Source organism: Baudoinia panamericana, assembly GCF_000338955.1.
Source record: "Baudoinia panamericana UAMH 10762 unplaced genomic scaffold BAUCOscaffold_14, whole genome shotgun sequence".
NCBI classification, from domain to species: Eukaryota; Fungi; Ascomycota; class Dothideomycetes; order Mycosphaerellales; family Teratosphaeriaceae; genus Baudoinia; species Baudoinia panamericana.
The window spans coordinates 210,210-227,936 of NW_006911270.1; the positions used below are offsets into that span (position 1 = coordinate 210,210).

The window sequence follows — 17,727 nt, forward strand, 5'->3', positions numbered from 1 at the left end:
GCTCCTCCTGCCGCCATCGCACCGCAAGCCATGACGAGATCAGAGCTGCACCGCTGAAGAGCAAAGTGTTCCGACGGCTAGTCAGGAGCTGATCAGTGCTTGCTTGTCTGGAGATGGCATGAATACTCACTTGATCCAGCCCATACTGATCACCTTTCTGAAGGAGCGGTTCTGCTTACGGAGTGGGTTGCGGTCGTGAATCAGCTTATGAAGTGGTAGTGGGAGAGTGAGTGAGAAGGCCTTTTCAACGACTAACAACTCCGCCTTCCAGAGTGATCTAAGCACGACTGCCCATGCTAATAGAGTAGTCCAACTGTGCTTTCTCGACTTGTGGTTTTAATCTTGTCGCTCCACGTCCCCCCGCAAACAGAGCCCCACACTTTCCCGCTCCATCGGATCGCTCTACTGCCACTTGTGGCGTAATGACGAGGCCAAGATCATCATGAAGCTGCGACGCTGCGCGGTACGTGCAGGCTGCAGGTCCAGATGTCCATATGTCTACAGCGAAAGTAAAACAACACTCCAACAACAAACGGCGTGAGACGGCGAGGCCGATATTTGACGGACCATAAGCACGCCATTATAACACACCCTCCAACGCTCAAAGGGACGCTTGCCAGCCAGCCAGCATGGCTTCCTCGTCGATACCAGCAACTCCACTCCTGTATAGTGCTATAGCATACCATAACACAGTATGTCGAAGTCGTCCATCCTTCTTAGAAAAGTTGCTAAACCGCCCCCCAGATCCTCACCGAACACACCGCCTCCGCGGCCTCCAACGCCGCCTCCATCGCCAGCCTCATCCTCCCCAAAATCGAACACACATCCCCGTCGAAACAAACATACACCCACAACCAAACCTTCATCCACTACATCGCCGACGCCCCTCCCTCCTCCTCCAACCCATCCAACCTCTCAGCAGGCGGCCTAACCTACCTCGTCGTCGCGCGCTCAGAGCTCGCCAAACGGCTCCCCTTCGGCTTCCTCGTCGAGATCAAGAAACGCTTCTGCAGCAGCTATGACCCCGAACGGACAGACTTCTCCGCGCTACCCGCGTACGGTGCGGCGGCGTTTAACGCGACGTTGAAACAGTTGATGGTGGAGTACGGGACCACGAAAGCTGGGCAGGAAGACGCTTTCACGAATGTGCAGAACGAGATTGACAATGTGCGCGGTTTTATGACGGAGAATATCGAGCGAGTCCTGGAGCGTGGGGAGAGGATTGATTTATTGGTGGATAAGACGGATCGGTTGGGCGGCTCGGCGAGAGATTTCCGGGTGCGGTCGCGAGGGCTGAGGAGGAAGATGTGGTGGAAGAATGTGCGGTTGATGGTGCTGTTAGCGGTTGTGTTGGTATTTCTGGTCTACCTGCTGGTTGGCTTTGGTTGTGGACTTCCGGCGTGGGGTCGGTGTGTCCACCGGTAGTGCATGCAAGCAAGCTCGTTCGGGAAGGCACGGCGTCTGGTTGGCCTGTGCTTTAGCGTGTGCTGTACTTGCTTACGAACTCGACCATCACGGTGTGCATACCAGCACAACGCTGATTGTCACGCGTCATTCCGAGCAAGGCGCACCTACGTACTCAGAGAAGATTCTTCGGACGTTAAACCCATTTCAGCCGTACACCTCACTTCAACCAAGCTATCGGTCACCAAAGCGTCGTTCCCAGCAACACACGCGTAGCTAGTGTGAGCAGACCACGAAGCACTCATCACTAATAGCGTAGTGTCACGTGGCATGGGCAGCAATAAGTACGGCCTAATGACCCGTCAAAGCTGCACATGGAAGTGACTCCCAGTCCGCAAACAATCAATTCGCTATATCAAGCATGCTCTCCCCACCCCAACATCTCCTCCAGCCTGTCCTGCCTCCGCTTATCCCTCTCCGCCTCGCCATTCGCGCCCAACAACCCCCTCTCCTCCACCTCCTGCACCATCTCCGCAAACTCCTCATCCCCCTCCCGCGCCTTCTGCTGGAAAGCATCCCAGTTCTCATGCATCCACTGCACATCCTGCCCCGCCGCTGGCAGAACAAACCCAGCCTCTAACCCACCAATCATGCCCCCCAGAAAGATCAAACTCCGCAACTTCGTATCCACACCTTCCTTATCGCTCCGCTTCACCTTTGGCAGTCCGACTCCGATAATCTCATCCCATGCTTTCGCGATCTGCGCAGCGGCCTCATTCCAGTCGTCCTGTGTCCGCGAGGGCCCGGAACGGACGTTTGCTACGATGTGGTTGCCCTTTCGTTGCTTGCCGCCGATGTACGTTCGCGTGGAAGAGGTGTCGGTGAAGACGACGTTGACGAACATGCGCGGGGTGGAGAACTTGGTGCTGTGGATGCGCGTGATGGCCGCCGCGAGATCATCTTGTTGGGAGGGGGTGAGGAGGATGTGGTGTTGGACGTTGTAGATGGGCATTTTGGCGGATAGGACGATGTTTTCGGTGTGCACCTGGTTGCGATGCAATGAGATATATGTTCTGGAGACGAAGGCACTCCCGAGGATGAATAATCTATGCTTGTAAGGCCTCGGTATCGCAATATGTCGGATTGAGGTTGTATGCATGGTGACGTGACTGGGGTAAGCTGCGAGCTTAACGCAGTGAAGGTTTCTGCGAAATTTGACCGATCGGCGAATCCGTAAAACTGTATTCAGAGGACTGGTGGGCCGGCAGTTGACTGGTCGATGTGCATAGCTAAGTGCCCTTGACGCATGCTCTGCAGGTACGACGGACAACAACCATGCCAAAGCCCAAACGCACCATCAACGCAGTTGTCGAAGAGACGCTCAACCCGCCACATGTACTGCCGCCGCACCAACAGATCGCTCGGTTGAAGCAGGCCGCGGGTAAGAACCTCTACCATCTAGAGCTTGCTTCCGGCGAGATCGTGCTCGCCGAGCTGAACCAGAAGTTCCGGTCGACCATCTGGCTGAAGCGGGGTTCTTACGTCGTGCTGGACACCGCGGCGCTCGCGGATCGTGGGAATAAGCTCGGTGGGGAAATCGTGAATGTGGTGGGCGATGAGAAGGCGTGGCGGAAGATGTCGTATTGGCCTGCCGAGTTCGGGGTGAGGAAGGCTGCGTATGGCGACGATGAGGACGAGGATGAGGGCCCGCAAATGCCGCCGGAGGATGATGAGGACGAGCAGGGTTGAAGGACGCTCAGCCGTCGCGCTTTGGTCCTGATTCTGCGGGCTGGTTGTCGATCCTGCCACCCGTGCCCAGCCAGACTGAAAGGACAGTAACGGCTAGTGTTGCAACAACCACCAAGGAACTTGCGTTCGTGCTAGGGTAGACGTTCCACGCCCACTCTTGCGCAGCCCAGATGGCGTACATCAGCACTGGATGCATGCCGCTTCGCCATAAGAGGAAAGGTGTGGACCATGCGATGTAGGTGTAGAACTGGTAGTGCAAGCTTCTCGCGCACAGGCAGCCAATAATGACGGCGGTCAGGATGGTCGTTAGGATGTAGTCCGGCGTCACTCTGCGTTCGATCTTGGCTTGTTCTTGTGCTGGTGGTGGGGTGAGCAGATTCCGGATAGATCCGGGTAACGACGCATTCATAGGCTTCAGCCAGCGTGTGTTCAGGGAGGCGACCAATAGAGTGGCGTGTGCGGCGAGCAGGCTGATAGAGAAGGAACGTGAAAGGAATGTCTCCTCGCCCACAAACCGCCAGTTGACTGTCCACTTGAACAAGAACTGGCGGCTGAACTCGAAAGCGCGGAAGAGGTAGCTTCGGGGGTTGGCAGCAAGAAAAGGATATCCGAGCAGTACCTACCATGTGTGAACTTACCGAAGATTATGCGCTTTAAGGATGTCTGAAATGACCTACCTGCATTTGCCCCATAAGCATGGCTTGCCGTAATGCTCGATCGCGTCCCATACCCTGCCACAACACCATGCCGACGGCGGGCAGGGCAAGCAGTAGGCTCATCTTAACGCCCAGTCCGAAACTGTACGCCAGTGAACCTACAGTCCATAACCGTCGCTGATAGCAGTAGATGGCAAGAAAGAGGAAGAAGACCGCGAAGCCGTCATTGAACAACCGCAGCATGAAGATGGAATGCATTCGTTTGCTCAAGATCAGCAGGGGGAAGACGTAGGGTGGCGCGTTCGCTTGACCGTAGCACTGCATTACTAACGCCAGAGTGGTCAAGTACAGCCCAACGAACATGTATTGAGCGAGGCGGATATCCTGTCCTGAATCCGTGAGGTAGTGGAGGAGGCGGTAGATGTAGACGTGCGCCGCTGGGTAGACTAGTGGTCCAGTGTCGCCGTGGAGTTTGACGTAGTCGCGCTCGCCGGAGACATATTGAGAAACCTGTTGCATGTAGGCTTTCCAGTCGATTTCGGTGTCTGTAGTGCTTCCGTTGGTGGGACGCGAAGGTTTGAGGTTCAGGGAGGAAACGTACATGGGATCTTCCAAACAACAACTCCGCAGAGCGCGGTGTCTGCGAGTAGGAGTAGTGGGCATATCCATTTGGTGTGCTTTGGCGTCACGGCAATATTGAAGCCTTGTCGTATCAAGTCCATTACTGATGTTTAACAAGCGTGTCATCTCGCACACAGGTTGGTTGTGTTCACGGATGAAGCGAGATGGAGAGCTTGGACCAACTGGGCCGATAGGGGCAAAATTGAATGAACAACTGGGTCGCTTGCATTGCTCTCGATGCCACAAGCACTCTGTTGATGTCACGGCATCGCCACGCCTCCGCGGTCTTGACAATACCGTCTATACCAAATGAACCACACGAAGATGAGAGTGCTGCGATTGATCAGATGAACTGCAGGGGAAGCTCTTGACTCCTTGGCTTCAAGCCGAAGTACAATTTCCTCGCTTCCACCCCCTGAAGCAGACTCCAAGTCGTCAATGTACACTGCACGATGCATCTGTTCTAGTAGGGCTGAATCATATCAGACCGAATGATCTTGCCCACATCATGATCTCGCTTTCCCTCCACAACATCCCTAACAAACTCGCCACCAACATGCGGCTCCTTTGCACCCATCTGCAGTATCAGAGTCAGTGATGCAAACCTCATATTCTACCACACAGAACGACGAATTCACATACCTTCCGCAACGCTTCCTCCCCCAATCCTCCCAACCCTGTAACCAAAAACCCCGGACTAATCGCCCATATCTTCACCGCATCCTCCCTCAGGATCCTCTCCCACTGCCGCATCAACATATTCAGTCCAGCCTTCGTACTGCGATAAACCGTGACCGGATTGACCTCCTGTGCCTTCGGCCACCCTTTAGCGGGCGCCGCGTTCAGACGTCCGAACATAGGGCCATCCAACCGCTCGGTCTCGTGAAGGGACGACGTGCCGGAGGTCATGAAGATGAGCCTCGGATCGTCAGACTTTAGCAGCAACGGCATGGCTAGCGTAGTGAGGATATGCGTGCCGGTGATATTGACGTCCCAAGATTTGTTCATCCCTTCACGGAGAGAGTAGGTGCCCTTGGCTATATCCTGGTCGAAGTTGGCACCTGCATTGTTGATCAAGCAATCCAGTCTGCCGTGCTTGCTCTCTACATCCTTGACGAGCTGTTCGAGGGAAGAGTCCGAGGAAACGTCCGCTTGCACCACGGTTACGTTGCTAGAGCCGGGGGAGGAAGAGACTTCGGAGTGAAGGGTTTGACGGGCCTTTTCGCCGTTGGAGAGGGTGCGAGTGCCGAGGAGGATCTCGTAAGGGTGCGAGGAGGCGTAGAGGGCTTTCACGATCTCGAAGCCGAGACCGGTGTTGGCGCCGGTGATGAGGACGATACGTTTGCCAGCTGCCATTTTGGATGAGGTGTGATGGTTACGAAGAGTAGGTAGGATGAGAGATGGGGATGGGTGATGGAGGAGAGGTGGCATCTTGTCTATATATGCACTACGCGGTGCACTAATGCTCATACCTTAACTCCGTGCGACCTGCCATTCCTCTATCACAGGCGTGTGATATGGAACGGACGCAATGGATTTGGCATCGACATCATCTTGTGCTCCACCAAAGACCAGCGGTCCAGATTTTGGGCAATGCGAGCATAGTCAATGTGTGGAGATTCTGTGGCGGAGATGGACGGATTAAGTCGGGTTTCGGTCTTGTGAAAAGATTGGGATGCCTAAGGCGAGCAAGGCCTGGCACAAAGGGTAACAAGCGGCGGTTGTAGGAGGAAATGAATATAGATATCTTGGGATCCTCTGTTCTCTGCGACCTATGGTCGTATCTACCAACCACACGCGCCAAGAATTTACATGTAACACAGAGCCGTCCAACGGCAACGACACCAAGGCTTGCAAGCAGCCGAGTAGTGGCGCCAGAAGGGAATGGTTGTTAGATAGTCCTTTGTGCTGTGCTACCCATGGCCTTGCCTGCCCTCTACCCGGGAACGGAAGCCTTGTGACGGTGAATGCTTCTCAGAAGCTTTCTCGGCCAGAGGAAGCATAATTGACTTTCTTGTTGTCTCAGTGCTGGAGACTCGACGAATTTCACGTACGGAACGTTTCAAGGCTGGAGCGCTGCCTCATCGGCGCCAATAGGTGTAGTAACTGCTGTGAAACGTTATAATAAGTCCAAAGATTGCGAATCGTCTGCTTTGTTCGGACGGGCTACAGCAGAGCGTCAAGCGGTCTCTGTCCTTCCCCGAAACAGCGCTTTCGTCGCGCTACCATCCTTGACGGCAAACCCGCACGTTTGGGTGGGGTGAACGCCGTCGCTATGCACTTGCCATACGTCGTTCACTCCGACATCCTCTAGAACCATATCTTGATCAACTCCTCACTAACCGCACTTGGCAGTAACACGCCACTCTCCGTAATAATCCCCGAAATCAAATGCGGCGGCGTATAATCCACCCACACCTCCTCCCCGTCCTTCCCTTCCAAATCCGCCACCCCCTCGTCTTCCTCCTTTCCTCCCTCCTTCCCGGCACCCTCCCCACCCGTGCTGAATTGAAGTATATCCTGCTTGATCCCCAGGTCCCACTGCCCCAACGGAAACAACCGCACAAATTTATGACTCTCCGCAACAACGTACACCGGCTTTCCCGCATTCTTCGCCAGAATCGCCAGCTGATACGTCCCCAAGCGACTCACGATCCCGCCATTCTCCACTACGCCCTCGGCACCGACAAAGGTCTGCGTGACGGCGTTCATGCTGTAGGCCATGGCCGTGGGGGGAATGGTGGCGACGGGGATGCCTAGTTTGCGAAGGGTGGAGATGTGGGGATGTCCTTCTCCATTGTCATTTTGTGTAGAGACGACGTATATAACCCGAAAACGGACGCCGGCCTCTGCTGCTTGCCGGAGCAAAGCACCGACGACTCTACTCCCGCCCGTCGTGAGCACGACGTCGCTGTCCCGGACGAACCTCGTCCCGAATCGCGCGATCGTCTCGCGGGCTTCTTTCGCTCGGCGCACGAACAAGCGGCCATTCTGTACGAGATGTCTCCGTACATCCTCGAAATCTATGTCCCGTCCTCGCGTGATGCTTGTAGGTCGCTGAAGGTTTGCGACAAGGTATTGCTGGAAGAGATCCGTTCCCGCGGAGAGTGAGATCGGGTTCCGGACCGAGGATTTGAGTTGGGTGGTTAACTTCTGGACGAGGTCGAGGGTTTCGGAGACGGTGGTGGGGTTTTGGGCGGAGAGTGCGTGGATGAGGGATTCAATTGCTGCCACGGGCATGGTTAGATCGGGGTCGGAGGTGAGGAGTTGATGATAAGTTCCGGCTATGTCGAAGGTGCTCGGGTCTGGCGGAATGGCCATGGTAGATGTTGGAGTGCGTCTGCTTGCGCAGAGCTGTTAGTAATGGTCTACATGGTGGTGCTGAGGGAGGAGGGGTGGGAGGGTGTATGGAGGGCCTGAGTCATGTCGTGCGGGACTGCGTTGGCGGAGCTTTTCCGCCCAAAAGCTCTTCATGAGTCGCGTGGAATATCTCGACGCGTGAAGTTCCCGTCTGTGATCGACCAGATACTGGAGTTTAGTGAAAGCGCACAGCAACGAGGAGCCGTATGGAATATCGTATGCCGCCATAGAACAAAGTACACTTCCTCCCTCACTCCAACCTCTTCTGTATTCAGCGACCACATCGTATAGCGAGGCAACATGGCGGGCATCTTCGAGCAACCGCGCAACGCCGGCACCCTCTTCCTCGGCGGCCAGAAGATCTCCGGGCAGGACATTCGTGACCAGAATGTACTCGCCACCCAAGCCATCGCCAACATTGTCAAGTCCTCCTTTGGCCCCTCCGGGCTTGACAAGATGATGGTGGACGATATCGGCGACGTAACAGTGACCAACGACGGTGCCACCATCCTCAGTCTCCTCAGCGTCGACCACCCGGCCGGCAAGATCCTCGTCGACCTCGCGCAACAACAAGACAAAGAAGTCGGCGACGGCACCACCAGCGTCGTCCTCATCGCCGCCGAACTACTACGCCGAGCAAACGAGCTAATGCGAATGCGCATCCACCCCACCACAGTCATAACCGGGTACCGCCTTGCCCTCCGCGAAGCAGTCCGGTACATGAACGACAACATCAGCCTCAAAGTCGACTCCTTAGGCCGCGAATCCCTCCTTAACATCGCCCGCACCAGCATGTCCTCTAAAATCATCGGCGCCGACTCCGACTTCTTCGCCAACCTCGTCGTCGACGCCATCACCAGCGTCAAAACCACAAACGCCCGCGCCGAAGTCAAATACCCCGTCAAAGCCGTCAACGTCCTGAAAGCGCACGGTAAATCCGCAACCGAGTCCGTGTTGGTGAAAGGCTACGCATTGAACTGCACAGTTGCGTCGCAGGCCATGAGGACAAGAATCACCGACGCCAAGATCGCGATATTGGACATGAATCTCCAAAAAGAACGCATGAAAATGGGCGTCAACGTCGTTATCGACGATCCGGCGCAACTCGAGAAAATCCGCGAGCGCGAATCCTCCCTCGTCATCGAACGCGTGGAAATGATCCTCAAATCCGGCGCCAACGTCATCCTCACCACCAAGGGCATCGACGACCTCTGCCTCAAGCATTTCGTCGAGAAGAACGCGATGGCTGTGCGACGGTGTAAGAAGGAGGATCTTCGACGTATTGCGAAGGCGACAGGGGCGACGATGGTCAGTACGTTGGCGGATATGAACGGGGACGAGGTGTTTGAGAAGAGCAATTTGGGGTCTGCGGAGGAGGTGGTGCAAGAAAGAATCAGCGACGACGAATGCATTCTCGTCAAGGGACCGAAAGTACACACAGCCGCCTCGATTATTCTGCGAGGACCGAATGAGTATTCGTTGGATGAGATGGAGAGGTCCGTCCACGACTCCCTCTCCGCCGTCAAGCGGACGCTGGAATCTGGGAGGATTGTGCCAGGTGGTGGCGCGGTGGAGACGGCCCTACACATATATCTCGAGGAGTGGGCTACCAGCGTCGTAAGCAACCTCCTCGCCCCATCTCCTCCTCGTTTGACACCTATACTGACCTTGAGCGACCATTTAGGGTTCGAGAGAACAACTCTCCATCGCCGCGTTCGCCGCCGCCCTCCTCACCGTCCCCACCACACTCGCCGTAAACGCCGCGAAAGACTCCGCGGAACTCGTCGCCCAACTCCGTTCCCGCCACGCACTCTCCCAACGAACCGCCGATCCCGCGCCCTCATCACATGCACCTGCGAATGCTGCGACGCCGCCGAATCCGCAACGGACGTCATCGGCACAACAGGTACGCAAAACCCAACCCTTCAAATTCGTCCGTCCTCGCTATCTGCACTTTCGCTAACATATAGTTTCACATTTAGGTCTACGACGCCGACGCCAAAGCCCTAGCAAAAGCCAAGGGCTACAAGAACTACGGCCTCGACCTGACGAAAGGACGCGTGCACGACTGCGTGAAAGCTGGCGTGCTGGAACCCAGTATGAGTAAAGTCAAGCAGTTGAAAAGTGCGGTGGAGGCTTGTGTGGCGATTATGAGGATAGATACGCTGATTAAGCTTGACCCGGAGCAGAGGGGAGGCGGTGGAGGGGAGGACGGGCATGGGGATATGTAAGCTTCCTCTGACTACCACTTGAGGACGAGTACGGTGCTTCCTTGCATTGAGCGATGGCGTTGCCATTAATGGCAAGGATGTGCATGTATGTGCTTATGCTACAGTACAGACTACGAAAGATACAAGGTTATGTCACGTAAGAATGACAGACAGACAGCCAGCCAACGGTTCATCTGATCATCAGCAGCAGTACTTTTTACCCACCCAAAACGCCTTGCACCCCATCTACCCACTCCTCATCAACAGTGTTGCTTATTAACCCTCCCGAATCTGACATCTCAACCCCACCACCTCCCTCCGCAACCTCGCCTTCTCCCTCCTCTCCCTCCCCACCTCCTCCTGCGCCTCCCTTAACTGCCTCCTCAGCTCTTCCACCCCATCCCCACCCCTTACCACCCCCAAAACCCGCCCCAACTCCTCATTAAATCGCGCATAAAGCGCTTCGTTCTCGCCATTAGCCTCCCGGTAGAGTTCATCCAGCTTCTTGCATTTGGTCTCAGAGACATGCAGGGAGGAGGCGACGTCGCGCTCGAGGGTGGAGATGCGGGTGCGCAGGGTGGTTAATTGGGTTTCGAGGGTTGAGGAGAGGGTTTGGAGGCGTTGGGGTAGGTCGGGGGTGGGGTTTGGTTGTTGGTGGTGAGGGTTCTGCGCAGTAGTCGTACGCGAGTAAGGTGCGGAGGACTTGGGCGTGCTAGTAGTGGCGGCGCCGCGGATGGAGGTCATCCGGCTAGGTGTCGCTGTAAGCTCGTCCCCGATCTTACTTAGTTCGTCTTGCAGGGAGCTTTGCATCGTGTTAAGAGCGATTTGCTCGTTTTGCAGGCGCTCGCGGAGTTTCAGAGGAGACTGCATGCGGAGCTTCTTTGGAGGCGACGCGGATTCTGAACCAACGGTTGAGACGGCAGGTTTGCTCGCTTTCTCGGGTTGCGGTGAAGGTAGTTTCACGATGTTGCCGGCTCCCGGACGTTCAGACAGGCCTGTGCGAGGTGCTGTTGGTGACGCTGCCTTTTGAGGCGAGTTGCTCCTAGGCGCCAGGGTGGGTATGCTTGACGTTGGCCTGGCCGTAATGGTGACCTCGTCGGGCTGCTTACTGCTGCTTCTCGGCCGCAAAGGCGCAACGTACATTGCCTTGTCCGCTCCGGGGGAGTTCTCTGTCCTGAACGAAGCCGGCAGGCGGGACCGTGGCGTCTCTCTGGTGGGCGAGCCGAATCTCCCACTACCGCCTTTGGAAGATGGAGTCGAAGGTATCGGTGACGCCGGCAAAGATGAATCCAGCCGCTGCTGAGTGACAGGTAAACGACGCGACCCAGGTGACATCCATACAGGTGACGCTGCTTGCGAAACATTAAGCGCCTTGAGGTCAGAAAGCGAGCTACGCCTCTTCTTCCTCGGCGGCCCGGTAGGTATAAACGTAGGATGCTCGCCAATGGTTGACAAGCCAAGGCTGGTTGTAGAAGGTGGACCCATAAGCGATGACGGCTCCGCAGAAAGGGACGTCTTGCTGGCAGACGGACCGTCTTGTGAAGATGGTCTCCATTGCAAGCCAAGTACGGGCGTATCGGTCGACTGCGATCGGTGCAATGTACCTTTCGAAATGCTGTTACCGGGACTAGCATCGCCACGCGTGCTCTTGCTAAGCGTGCGCCATACAGAGGCTACCTTCGACTCCTCTTCAGTCTTGCTGTTCGCCCGTGTCAACGTGCCAAAGCCGAACTTCTTGCGCAGCGAAGAGGTATTGGAGCTGATCGAGGCCGAGTTGACAGATCTTGCGCGCTTGTGGATGCCACCAGGCAGCTCGCCGGTTTTGTGTACCTGCTCAAGCGGCTCGCCAAAGTACGTTTCAGTATCGTCGACGAAGCGGTCGATGAGCGGAATAAAGTCGTGCGGGTTGCCTTCCGTCACCAGCACTTCGGCGAACGCAGCCGTGAGTATGCCACGGTCGCCGTCGTTACCGGTGCCGTCTAGAAGCTCGGCGAGCAGTTGCACGATAGCTTTGAACGCCCGCTGATTCTGCAGAGGTAGTTTGCCAATCGCTGATCGGAAGTAGTCATCGAAGTCTGTGGGAAGCAGCGTTTCTGCTTTAACCTGTATCTGCTGAATAGTCGAATATGGCAGGACCTGCCCAATCTGCTCCCTCCAAGCCACGCTCAGGAACTTCTCAAATGCGGCGAATAGTACGTCAACCGATGCTTGAGCGGCGAGAAGCATTTGGCTCGGATTCTCGAGCATGCTGTTGTACAGCTCGTTGATAGCAAGTTCATCGGCGGTAGCCCGCATCTTAAGGCTGCGTCCAACAATGTTTCCCTTGCGAGCCTGTAACGCAAGGATGTACGCTGAAAGAGTGCCTTCGAGCTTCTTGAGCGGGTTGCCAAGCATCTCCATGGAAGGCTTCGACGTCACAGACTTCGGCATAGGCTGGTCCTTTGACGAAGGTCCGTCCTCCCTGCTTGGCGGCTTGGAAAGCACTGGAGGAGCCGGACGTGCCCTAGGTAGCAGTGGGGCCGGCGGCAATGGTGGTAGATCCTTCTTCAGGAATGCAGGCGGTTGGCTTCCAGGACCGGTGCTTGACAGCAGGTTCGACAGTAATTTCCGAGGTGACTTCGGCCTGCGGATGCGTTCGTGTGGGTCGTTCTGCGGCTGCTCATCCTGCTCTTCTTCGACATGAGCATGTAAGTCGATCGATTTCAAGATCTCGACGTATCTGCCAAGGAGGCATACAGTCATGGACGGGTCCTGGATTGCAAAGCGTGTCGCTGAGAGCGAAGCAAGGTGCTTGCTGAGGGTCTGCACAACCTCGGATACGTCAATTTGTTCCTGGGTCGCTTCGCCGTCATCTGAGTCAATGACCAGGCGCCAGAGTCTGTCCCGTAGTGGAGACAAAGTGACGACAGTGCGGACACCGTCTTGGCCTGCACGTGGTAATTCGTGGTGTTGTTGGGAATCTACCACGACCTTGACAGCAGCGCAGCCACGCCTGGCTTTCATACGCTCGGCATCAGCATTCTCGAAAACGGCTGTGAGAAGGCTGGCGCGGTCTGGCACGCGGTCTGTCGCTCGAACAGACCACTTAGGGCCCTCGCGCTCCTCTTCGCTGAAGCGCTGCTCGATCTTAGCCTTCATGATCTCTTCCACTAAGCGCGACGCCTTTCGATCGTACGCGCCTTCTAGCCGCAAAGTATGGCAGGAGTCGACGACGGGCTGTTGAGGTACGCGAGCAGCGGTATCGATTGAGAACCGAGCGTAAAGTTGAACTGTTGCGCCATCATGGCTGTCGGTACAGTCGACGGCATCAAGGTACACTTTCCGGACAAAGCTCAGGTCCTGGAGGTTATTAGCCTTGGGCGCAGCGACTTGGCCAAGCGCGGTGCCGCTCTCAAGCTCTGTCTGAAGTACTTTGGCCGAGATTGCAGAAGCTGAGTCCTTTTTAAGCAAGACTGCGGCGTCAGTGAACACGATAAGCATGCCCGGGTCCTGCTCAGAGCCTATCAGTGCGAAGGGAGGAGCTAGTTCCGCATAATCTACGACGGCCACCAGGCGACCCGTAACAGTACAGTCTCTTGGCCAGTCAGCGACGCTGGAGCGAAGCTTCTCTACGATCTTGGCAGTGGATGCGGCAGAGTCGTCCTGAGCACAGATGTCGCTGATGATGTCGCGAGCCTTGAGCAAATGCTTGGTGGCGGGGTGACGGAGCGGTAGCTGCTTCAAGATACTGTCGAGAAACAAGGTATAGCGCGGCAATCGTTGCACCGGCTCGATCAGAAGCGACGTAAGCCTCTGCTCGCCGATGGTTTGTAGGGCGGAGGACGCTGCCGAATTGCTGATGCGCATGAGAGAATGGATAATCTGACTGGACTGTGGCTGGGACCGCATGTAGATAGCGTAGGCGTCAGACAGTCGCGGCAGCCATTCGCAGAGACACTTCCCAATGGCGCTGATGCCGAGTGCATCAGTGGACAACGCTGCACTTTGCTCTCCCGTCGAACCGATATCTTGTGCCGCCGAGTCAGTAGTTGCATGGACGATATCACTAATTGCGTCACGATACCGAATGGCCATGTCGCGGAGTCGACACAAGCATTCCGGAAACGCAGGCTCCACAAGCTGCCAATCTGATGCTGTCAACTGCTCTTCGAGCCTGGCAGCTATGTCACAGAGCTCATCGAGCTTTTGAATGTAGGTAAATTCGGTATCAGACAGCTCACACACCTCCTTCCGGGCCAGTTCTTTTTGCTGCCTTGTGAACGTCGTGCCTCGTCCGAACGAGGTGGGTTTGGACGGGGCACGCTTGAGCTTCGAGGTAGGCATGAAAGTAACATCACCCAGGCCGGCGATGAGGTCCGCGTACTTTCCATAGCGCTGCTTGAGCGAGTCAAGGTCGTCGAGGCCCTCAGCGCCTACAGAGTCCGTCCGATTTGGAGCTTCCCGAATCGCGCCGGTGGGCAGTACAACGTCCACATCCAGCCACGACTGTCGCTGCTCACCCAAAGCTTGAGACAAGGTCTCAATGACCTCTTCAACATTCTCAATCCGAGTCATCCGACTAGCCAAGACGGCAACATGATTGTCGCCAAACAGCATGGCCGCCGAAGGCGCCCTGGCCTGTGCGCACCATGTCTTCTTCACCTTCTCCGGAAGCTCGGCGAAGTATCTTCTCAGACCAAAGGCCAAGCCACGGCACACTTCGTCGCCTTGCTCGTCACGGGGCAGATTGCTGACAGCAGAGTAGAAAGGCGAGGTCGGTGATACGGCCAGTCTTGCGTAGGATCCGACACCTGCAGCGGTGAAGACGTGGACCTGTATTCGCGAGCTTGTTGCGCCAATGGTCGCGGCCGGACCGTGGAAGACGAGGACCGGGGAGTTGGCGAGTAATGGATCGGTTGTGTGGAAGAGCGCAAGGTCGCCAGTGAGCGCTGGCGGCGCAGGTACAACGACCGCCATGGCGGTCTAACTATCCAATGCCTCTTCAATGGTATGTGTACAGTTGTAACAACCCATGTCGCGTTTCCTATGCACTCGTCGCGTCGTTAAACATTCATCGTCCGGGTGGCAGTCGCGCTTTCGGGAAGTGCAGCTACAGGTATAAACAAAGCTTGCTCCAAGACGGCAATAACGAGCGTGATGCAAGCCACCGTGACCCGCACGCCGACCACCAAGAAGCAATGGATGTTACACCGCGGGAGTCTGTTTGGCTGCAGGCGCGGGTCCAAGACAAGGTCCAGCTTGGTTCGAGGTGGGGTGACTCGTCCGGTTCGGGAAGTGTGGCGTTTCCGGCGAAGCGCGAGACTGACACGCGAGCACATGCGCTTCGACAAGGCTGTTCATCTCTTCGAGACTCTCTAATGTTGCATAACAATTGCAAAGTTCAATATAGAGATGTCGTCGCAGAATGGCAGTGGCATCGCCTTCTGCCTCAGATCGGAGGAAAGTCAAGACCATTTCCGCCTCCTCGAACTCCCACCTGAGTTGCTGCAACTCGTAACCTCAGCCAACCCTCCAGTGTGCGATCAATGTTATGTTGTCCTTGACCATGCATAGCCGCTGATGCTGTGACCAGTCTGCAATTCAAGTCTGCAGCTTCGACGGCGAGTCTCGCTGCAGGTGCTGGTGCCGTTATCTGCACGCCAGACAAGACGTACAATATCCGGCAAGTTAACACTTCCAACTCCGTCTACATATGTCAACCAGTCCAACAAGCAGCGGACGACGGCGATGGCGGCTTGACTTCGCCTCGTCTGCAAGCTGTAGCCAAATGCGGCTTCACGCTGGAGCTGAGCCACCACAGCAACGCTTCTGCGGGTTCGTATCTTAAGGCTGCCCTGCCATTGTACTCACCAATCGAAGCTTCCTCATCCCGGGAGCCCCGATCGAAGCAAATGGTGTTCGACGACATACCGCTGAGCCAGGCTGAATGCGAGCAAGCGTGGACTGATTTAGCTTGTTTCGAAACGGTCGAGCCTATCAACTGCTTCCTCCCAAGTGCTGGAGCGAAGATTGCCGCATGGCATGCCATACTTCGACAGGCCACAGCGCAAGATATCGATCTGACAATGCCAATCAGTGGAGAGCATCTGGCCAGATCAGTCGACAACGATGAGGACTGGCCGCAAGAACTGTCGCACGCTTTACTGCGGTCCCTCTCGGGCACTTCAGAAGGGCACATCCTGCTCGATGAAGCGCGCACTTTGCGAAACATAGGCGTTGACTCGCTTGCGGCTTTGAGTCAGGCCCGAGGTTCAGTGGCTCTATCTGACTGGCTTGACGCCTGGAGAGATCTCATGCCGGAAAGGTGGCGGGAGAAGGTGTCGCAGAAGCTTCTCCCACCGGACTCCTGGAAGACGCTGTCCAACGGCTCTGTCGCTCTCAATGCGGACGGAGCCTCATCCACCAATGCAGACTTGGGATCAAGCGCCCCTCGAGCGAAGTCGACCTTAGGTGCCAAGCGGAAATGGCACGACAAATTCCGCGCCTCGAAGAAAGCTGCATGAGGCGTAATCATTTTGATTCGGGTAGCGCCTATACATTGCTTCTGCCAAGTAACGACCAGAAGCTTCCTTTACATCGGCATCCTCCTCATCTCATCCACACTCCAATACTTCCTCATATTCTCCGCCCGCAACTGCTTCACCTCATCATCCAGATGCTGCCATAACACCGTCCCAAACGTCTCCATCACTCCCTTCAGCTCCTCCAACCTCAACTCCTTCTCTCCACTCCGACACTGCTTCAGATAAAGCTCGAATTTATCCAAACCTTTGTGTATCTGCTTATGCTGCGTGAGCAGCTCCAGTTCCGCTTTGAAGGCCGGCATTTTTCGCGCGAGCACGGGAAAGATGTGTTCCTCCTCTATGGTGTGGTGGATGGTGAGGTGGTGCGCGAATTGCTCGCCGACGGAGAGGAAAGACCGGATTGACATCCCTTGTGGTCGTTTGTTGGATTTGCAGGCGTCGTAGAGGAGGTTCCAGGATTGGCGGAAGTTTTCGTGCTGTCCGACCAGTCTCATTAGCGACTGTCCGAATACAAAACAAATGTCGAGAGACGTACGAAATAATCCATATGCTCCGCCATCCGGTTATACACCCTAAATTCCTGTGCACTCATCTTCGGAACATCCTGCTCCTCCTTCTCCGGCGCCGCAGCCTTTGAAGTCTCATCGCATTTAGGCACACCCTCCTGCTCCATCTTCTCAAATGCCTGCTCCATCGTATTCAGATTCCGGCACGTCGAAGTCGGTGCCGCTAACGCTTTGTTATTATGGAGGAGGACGCTCGACGAATGCGCTACTACTGCGAGAGGACGGCGGATCGCAGACAGAAGAAGTCCGCCGACAAGCAAGCGAAGCATGTGTATGCGCCGACATCGTGGCGAAGAGAATCATACGAGCTTGAAGGTGGTAGAAGTGGTGCGGGAACTTGCCGCTGCGAGAAAAGGCAGTCGGGGGAATATTGGCGCCATTTTGCCAGATCCGAGTCGCCGGATGCAGATGAAGCGAAGATCCGGGCGATCTGTTACAAGAATAGTCTATTTAATGCACACGAACTTGACTCGTGATCCGGCTAACAGATCAAATACGTTCAACGGCTGCGATACTCATGCAGACTAATTAGTGGTGTTATCTCTCTCCTTATCAACACTCGCGACCTCGGACGCTCAGTCAAAGCCGAGTGTCTCGGCAAGGCGAGAGATACACTCGAGACATGAGAGTGAGAGGC

The 17,727-nt window shown here is 55.7% G+C and overlaps 9 protein-coding genes across 9 annotated transcripts; 4 read left to right on the plus strand and 5 right to left on the minus strand.

Annotated features, from left to right (window-relative positions):
- Positions 1-629: 629 nt before the first annotated feature.
- BAUCODRAFT_152008 (uncharacterized protein) lies at positions 630-1,425 on the plus strand (the record flags this gene model as incomplete). Its single annotated transcript, XM_007682941.1, has 2 exons — positions 630-692; positions 745-1,425. 2 exons carry the CDS (start codon positions 630-632, stop codon positions 1,423-1,425), a joined length of 744 nt encoding a protein of 247 aa, XP_007681131.1.
- A 394-nt stretch (positions 1,426-1,819) lies between these two features.
- BAUCODRAFT_27894 (uncharacterized protein) lies at positions 1,820-2,416 on the minus strand (the record flags this gene model as incomplete). The annotated part of the gene is made up of 1 exon (XM_007682649.1): positions 1,820-2,416. One exon carries the CDS (start codon positions 2,414-2,416, stop codon positions 1,820-1,822), a length of 597 nt encoding a protein of 198 aa, XP_007680839.1.
- Positions 2,417-2,739: 323 nt separating this feature from the next.
- Positions 2,740-3,153, plus strand: BAUCODRAFT_79569 (uncharacterized protein; the record flags this gene model as incomplete). Its single annotated transcript, XM_007682874.1, has 1 exon — positions 2,740-3,153. The coding sequence occupies one exon, from the start codon at positions 2,740-2,742 to the stop codon at positions 3,151-3,153; it is 414 nt and encodes a 137-aa protein (XP_007681064.1).
- Positions 3,154-3,160: 7 nt separating this feature from the next.
- BAUCODRAFT_79259 (glycosyltransferase family 58 protein) lies at positions 3,161-4,531 on the minus strand (the record flags this gene model as incomplete). Its single annotated transcript, XM_007682850.1, has 3 exons — positions 3,161-3,772; positions 3,831-4,354; positions 4,411-4,531. 3 exons carry the CDS (start codon positions 4,529-4,531, stop codon positions 3,161-3,163), a joined length of 1,257 nt encoding a protein of 418 aa, XP_007681040.1.
- An 86-nt stretch (positions 4,532-4,617) lies between these two features.
- Positions 4,618-5,841, minus strand: BAUCODRAFT_38716 (uncharacterized protein). Its single transcript, XM_007682694.1, has 2 exons — positions 5,073-5,841; positions 4,618-5,007 (listed from the first exon to the last, which is right to left on the minus strand). The coding sequence occupies exons 1-2, from the start codon at positions 5,784-5,786 to the stop codon at positions 4,894-4,896; spliced, it is 828 nt and encodes a 275-aa protein (XP_007680884.1). The 5' UTR covers positions 5,787-5,841; the 3' UTR covers positions 4,618-4,893.
- A 691-nt stretch (positions 5,842-6,532) lies between these two features.
- BAUCODRAFT_299052 (uncharacterized protein) lies at positions 6,533-7,862 on the minus strand. The gene has a single exon (XM_007682942.1). The coding sequence runs from the start codon at positions 7,749-7,751 to the stop codon at positions 6,741-6,743; it is 1,011 nt and encodes a 336-aa protein (XP_007681132.1). The 5' UTR covers positions 7,752-7,862; the 3' UTR covers positions 6,533-6,740.
- Positions 7,863-7,932: 70 nt separating this feature from the next.
- BAUCODRAFT_38718 (uncharacterized protein) lies at positions 7,933-10,436 on the plus strand. Its single transcript, XM_007682695.1, has 3 exons — positions 7,933-9,407; positions 9,475-9,696; positions 9,773-10,436. The coding sequence occupies exons 1-3, from the start codon at positions 8,091-8,093 to the stop codon at positions 10,019-10,021; spliced, it is 1,788 nt and encodes a 595-aa protein (XP_007680885.1). The 5' UTR covers positions 7,933-8,090; the 3' UTR covers positions 10,022-10,436.
- Positions 10,437-15,217: 4,781 nt separating this feature from the next.
- On the plus strand, positions 15,218-16,537 carry BAUCODRAFT_299017 (uncharacterized protein). The gene is made up of 2 exons (XM_007682943.1): positions 15,218-15,516; positions 15,573-16,537. Exons 1-2 carry the CDS (start codon positions 15,392-15,394, stop codon positions 16,501-16,503), a joined length of 1,056 nt encoding a protein of 351 aa, XP_007681133.1. The 5' UTR covers positions 15,218-15,391; the 3' UTR covers positions 16,504-16,537.
- A 34-nt stretch (positions 16,538-16,571) lies between these two features.
- Positions 16,572-17,197, minus strand: BAUCODRAFT_78861 (uncharacterized protein; the record flags this gene model as incomplete). The annotated part of the gene is made up of 2 exons (XM_007682820.1): positions 16,572-17,000; positions 17,060-17,197. The coding sequence occupies 2 exons, from the start codon at positions 17,195-17,197 to the stop codon at positions 16,572-16,574; spliced, it is 567 nt and encodes a 188-aa protein (XP_007681010.1).
- Between the last annotated feature and the right edge of the window lie 530 nt (positions 17,198-17,727).

What these genes read in the sequence shown, in the direction of transcription:
- BAUCODRAFT_38716 (XM_007682694.1), bottom strand. Translation starts at nt 5,786, where the DNA reads ATGGCAGCTGGCAAACGTATCGTCCTCATCACCGGCGCCAACACCGGT. An exon ending in GGGAGGAAGCGTTGCGGAAG is followed by an intron (nt 5,008 to 5,072) that starts GTATGTGAATTC and finishes CTGATACTGCAG; the next exon opens with ATGGGTGCAAAGGAGCCGCA.
- BAUCODRAFT_299052 (XM_007682942.1), bottom strand. Translation starts at nt 7,751, where the DNA reads ATGGCCATTCCGCCAGACCCGAGCACCTTCGACATAGCCGGAACTTAT.
- BAUCODRAFT_38718 (XM_007682695.1), top strand. Translation starts at nt 8,091, where the DNA reads ATGGCGGGCATCTTCGAGCAACCGCGCAACGCCGGCACCCTCTTCCTC. An exon ending in AGGAGTGGGCTACCAGCGTC is followed by an intron (nt 9,408 to 9,474) that starts GTAAGCAACCTC and finishes GCGACCATTTAG; the next exon opens with GGTTCGAGAGAACAACTCTC. An exon ending in GGACGTCATCGGCACAACAG is followed by an intron (nt 9,697 to 9,772) that starts GTACGCAAAACC and finishes TTTCACATTTAG; the next exon opens with GTCTACGACGCCGACGCCAA.
- BAUCODRAFT_299017 (XM_007682943.1), top strand. Translation starts at nt 15,392, where the DNA reads ATGTCGTCGCAGAATGGCAGTGGCATCGCCTTCTGCCTCAGATCGGAG. An exon ending in ACCTCAGCCAACCCTCCAGT is followed by an intron (nt 15,517 to 15,572) that starts GTGCGATCAATG and finishes TGCTGTGACCAG; the next exon opens with TCTGCAATTCAAGTCTGCAG.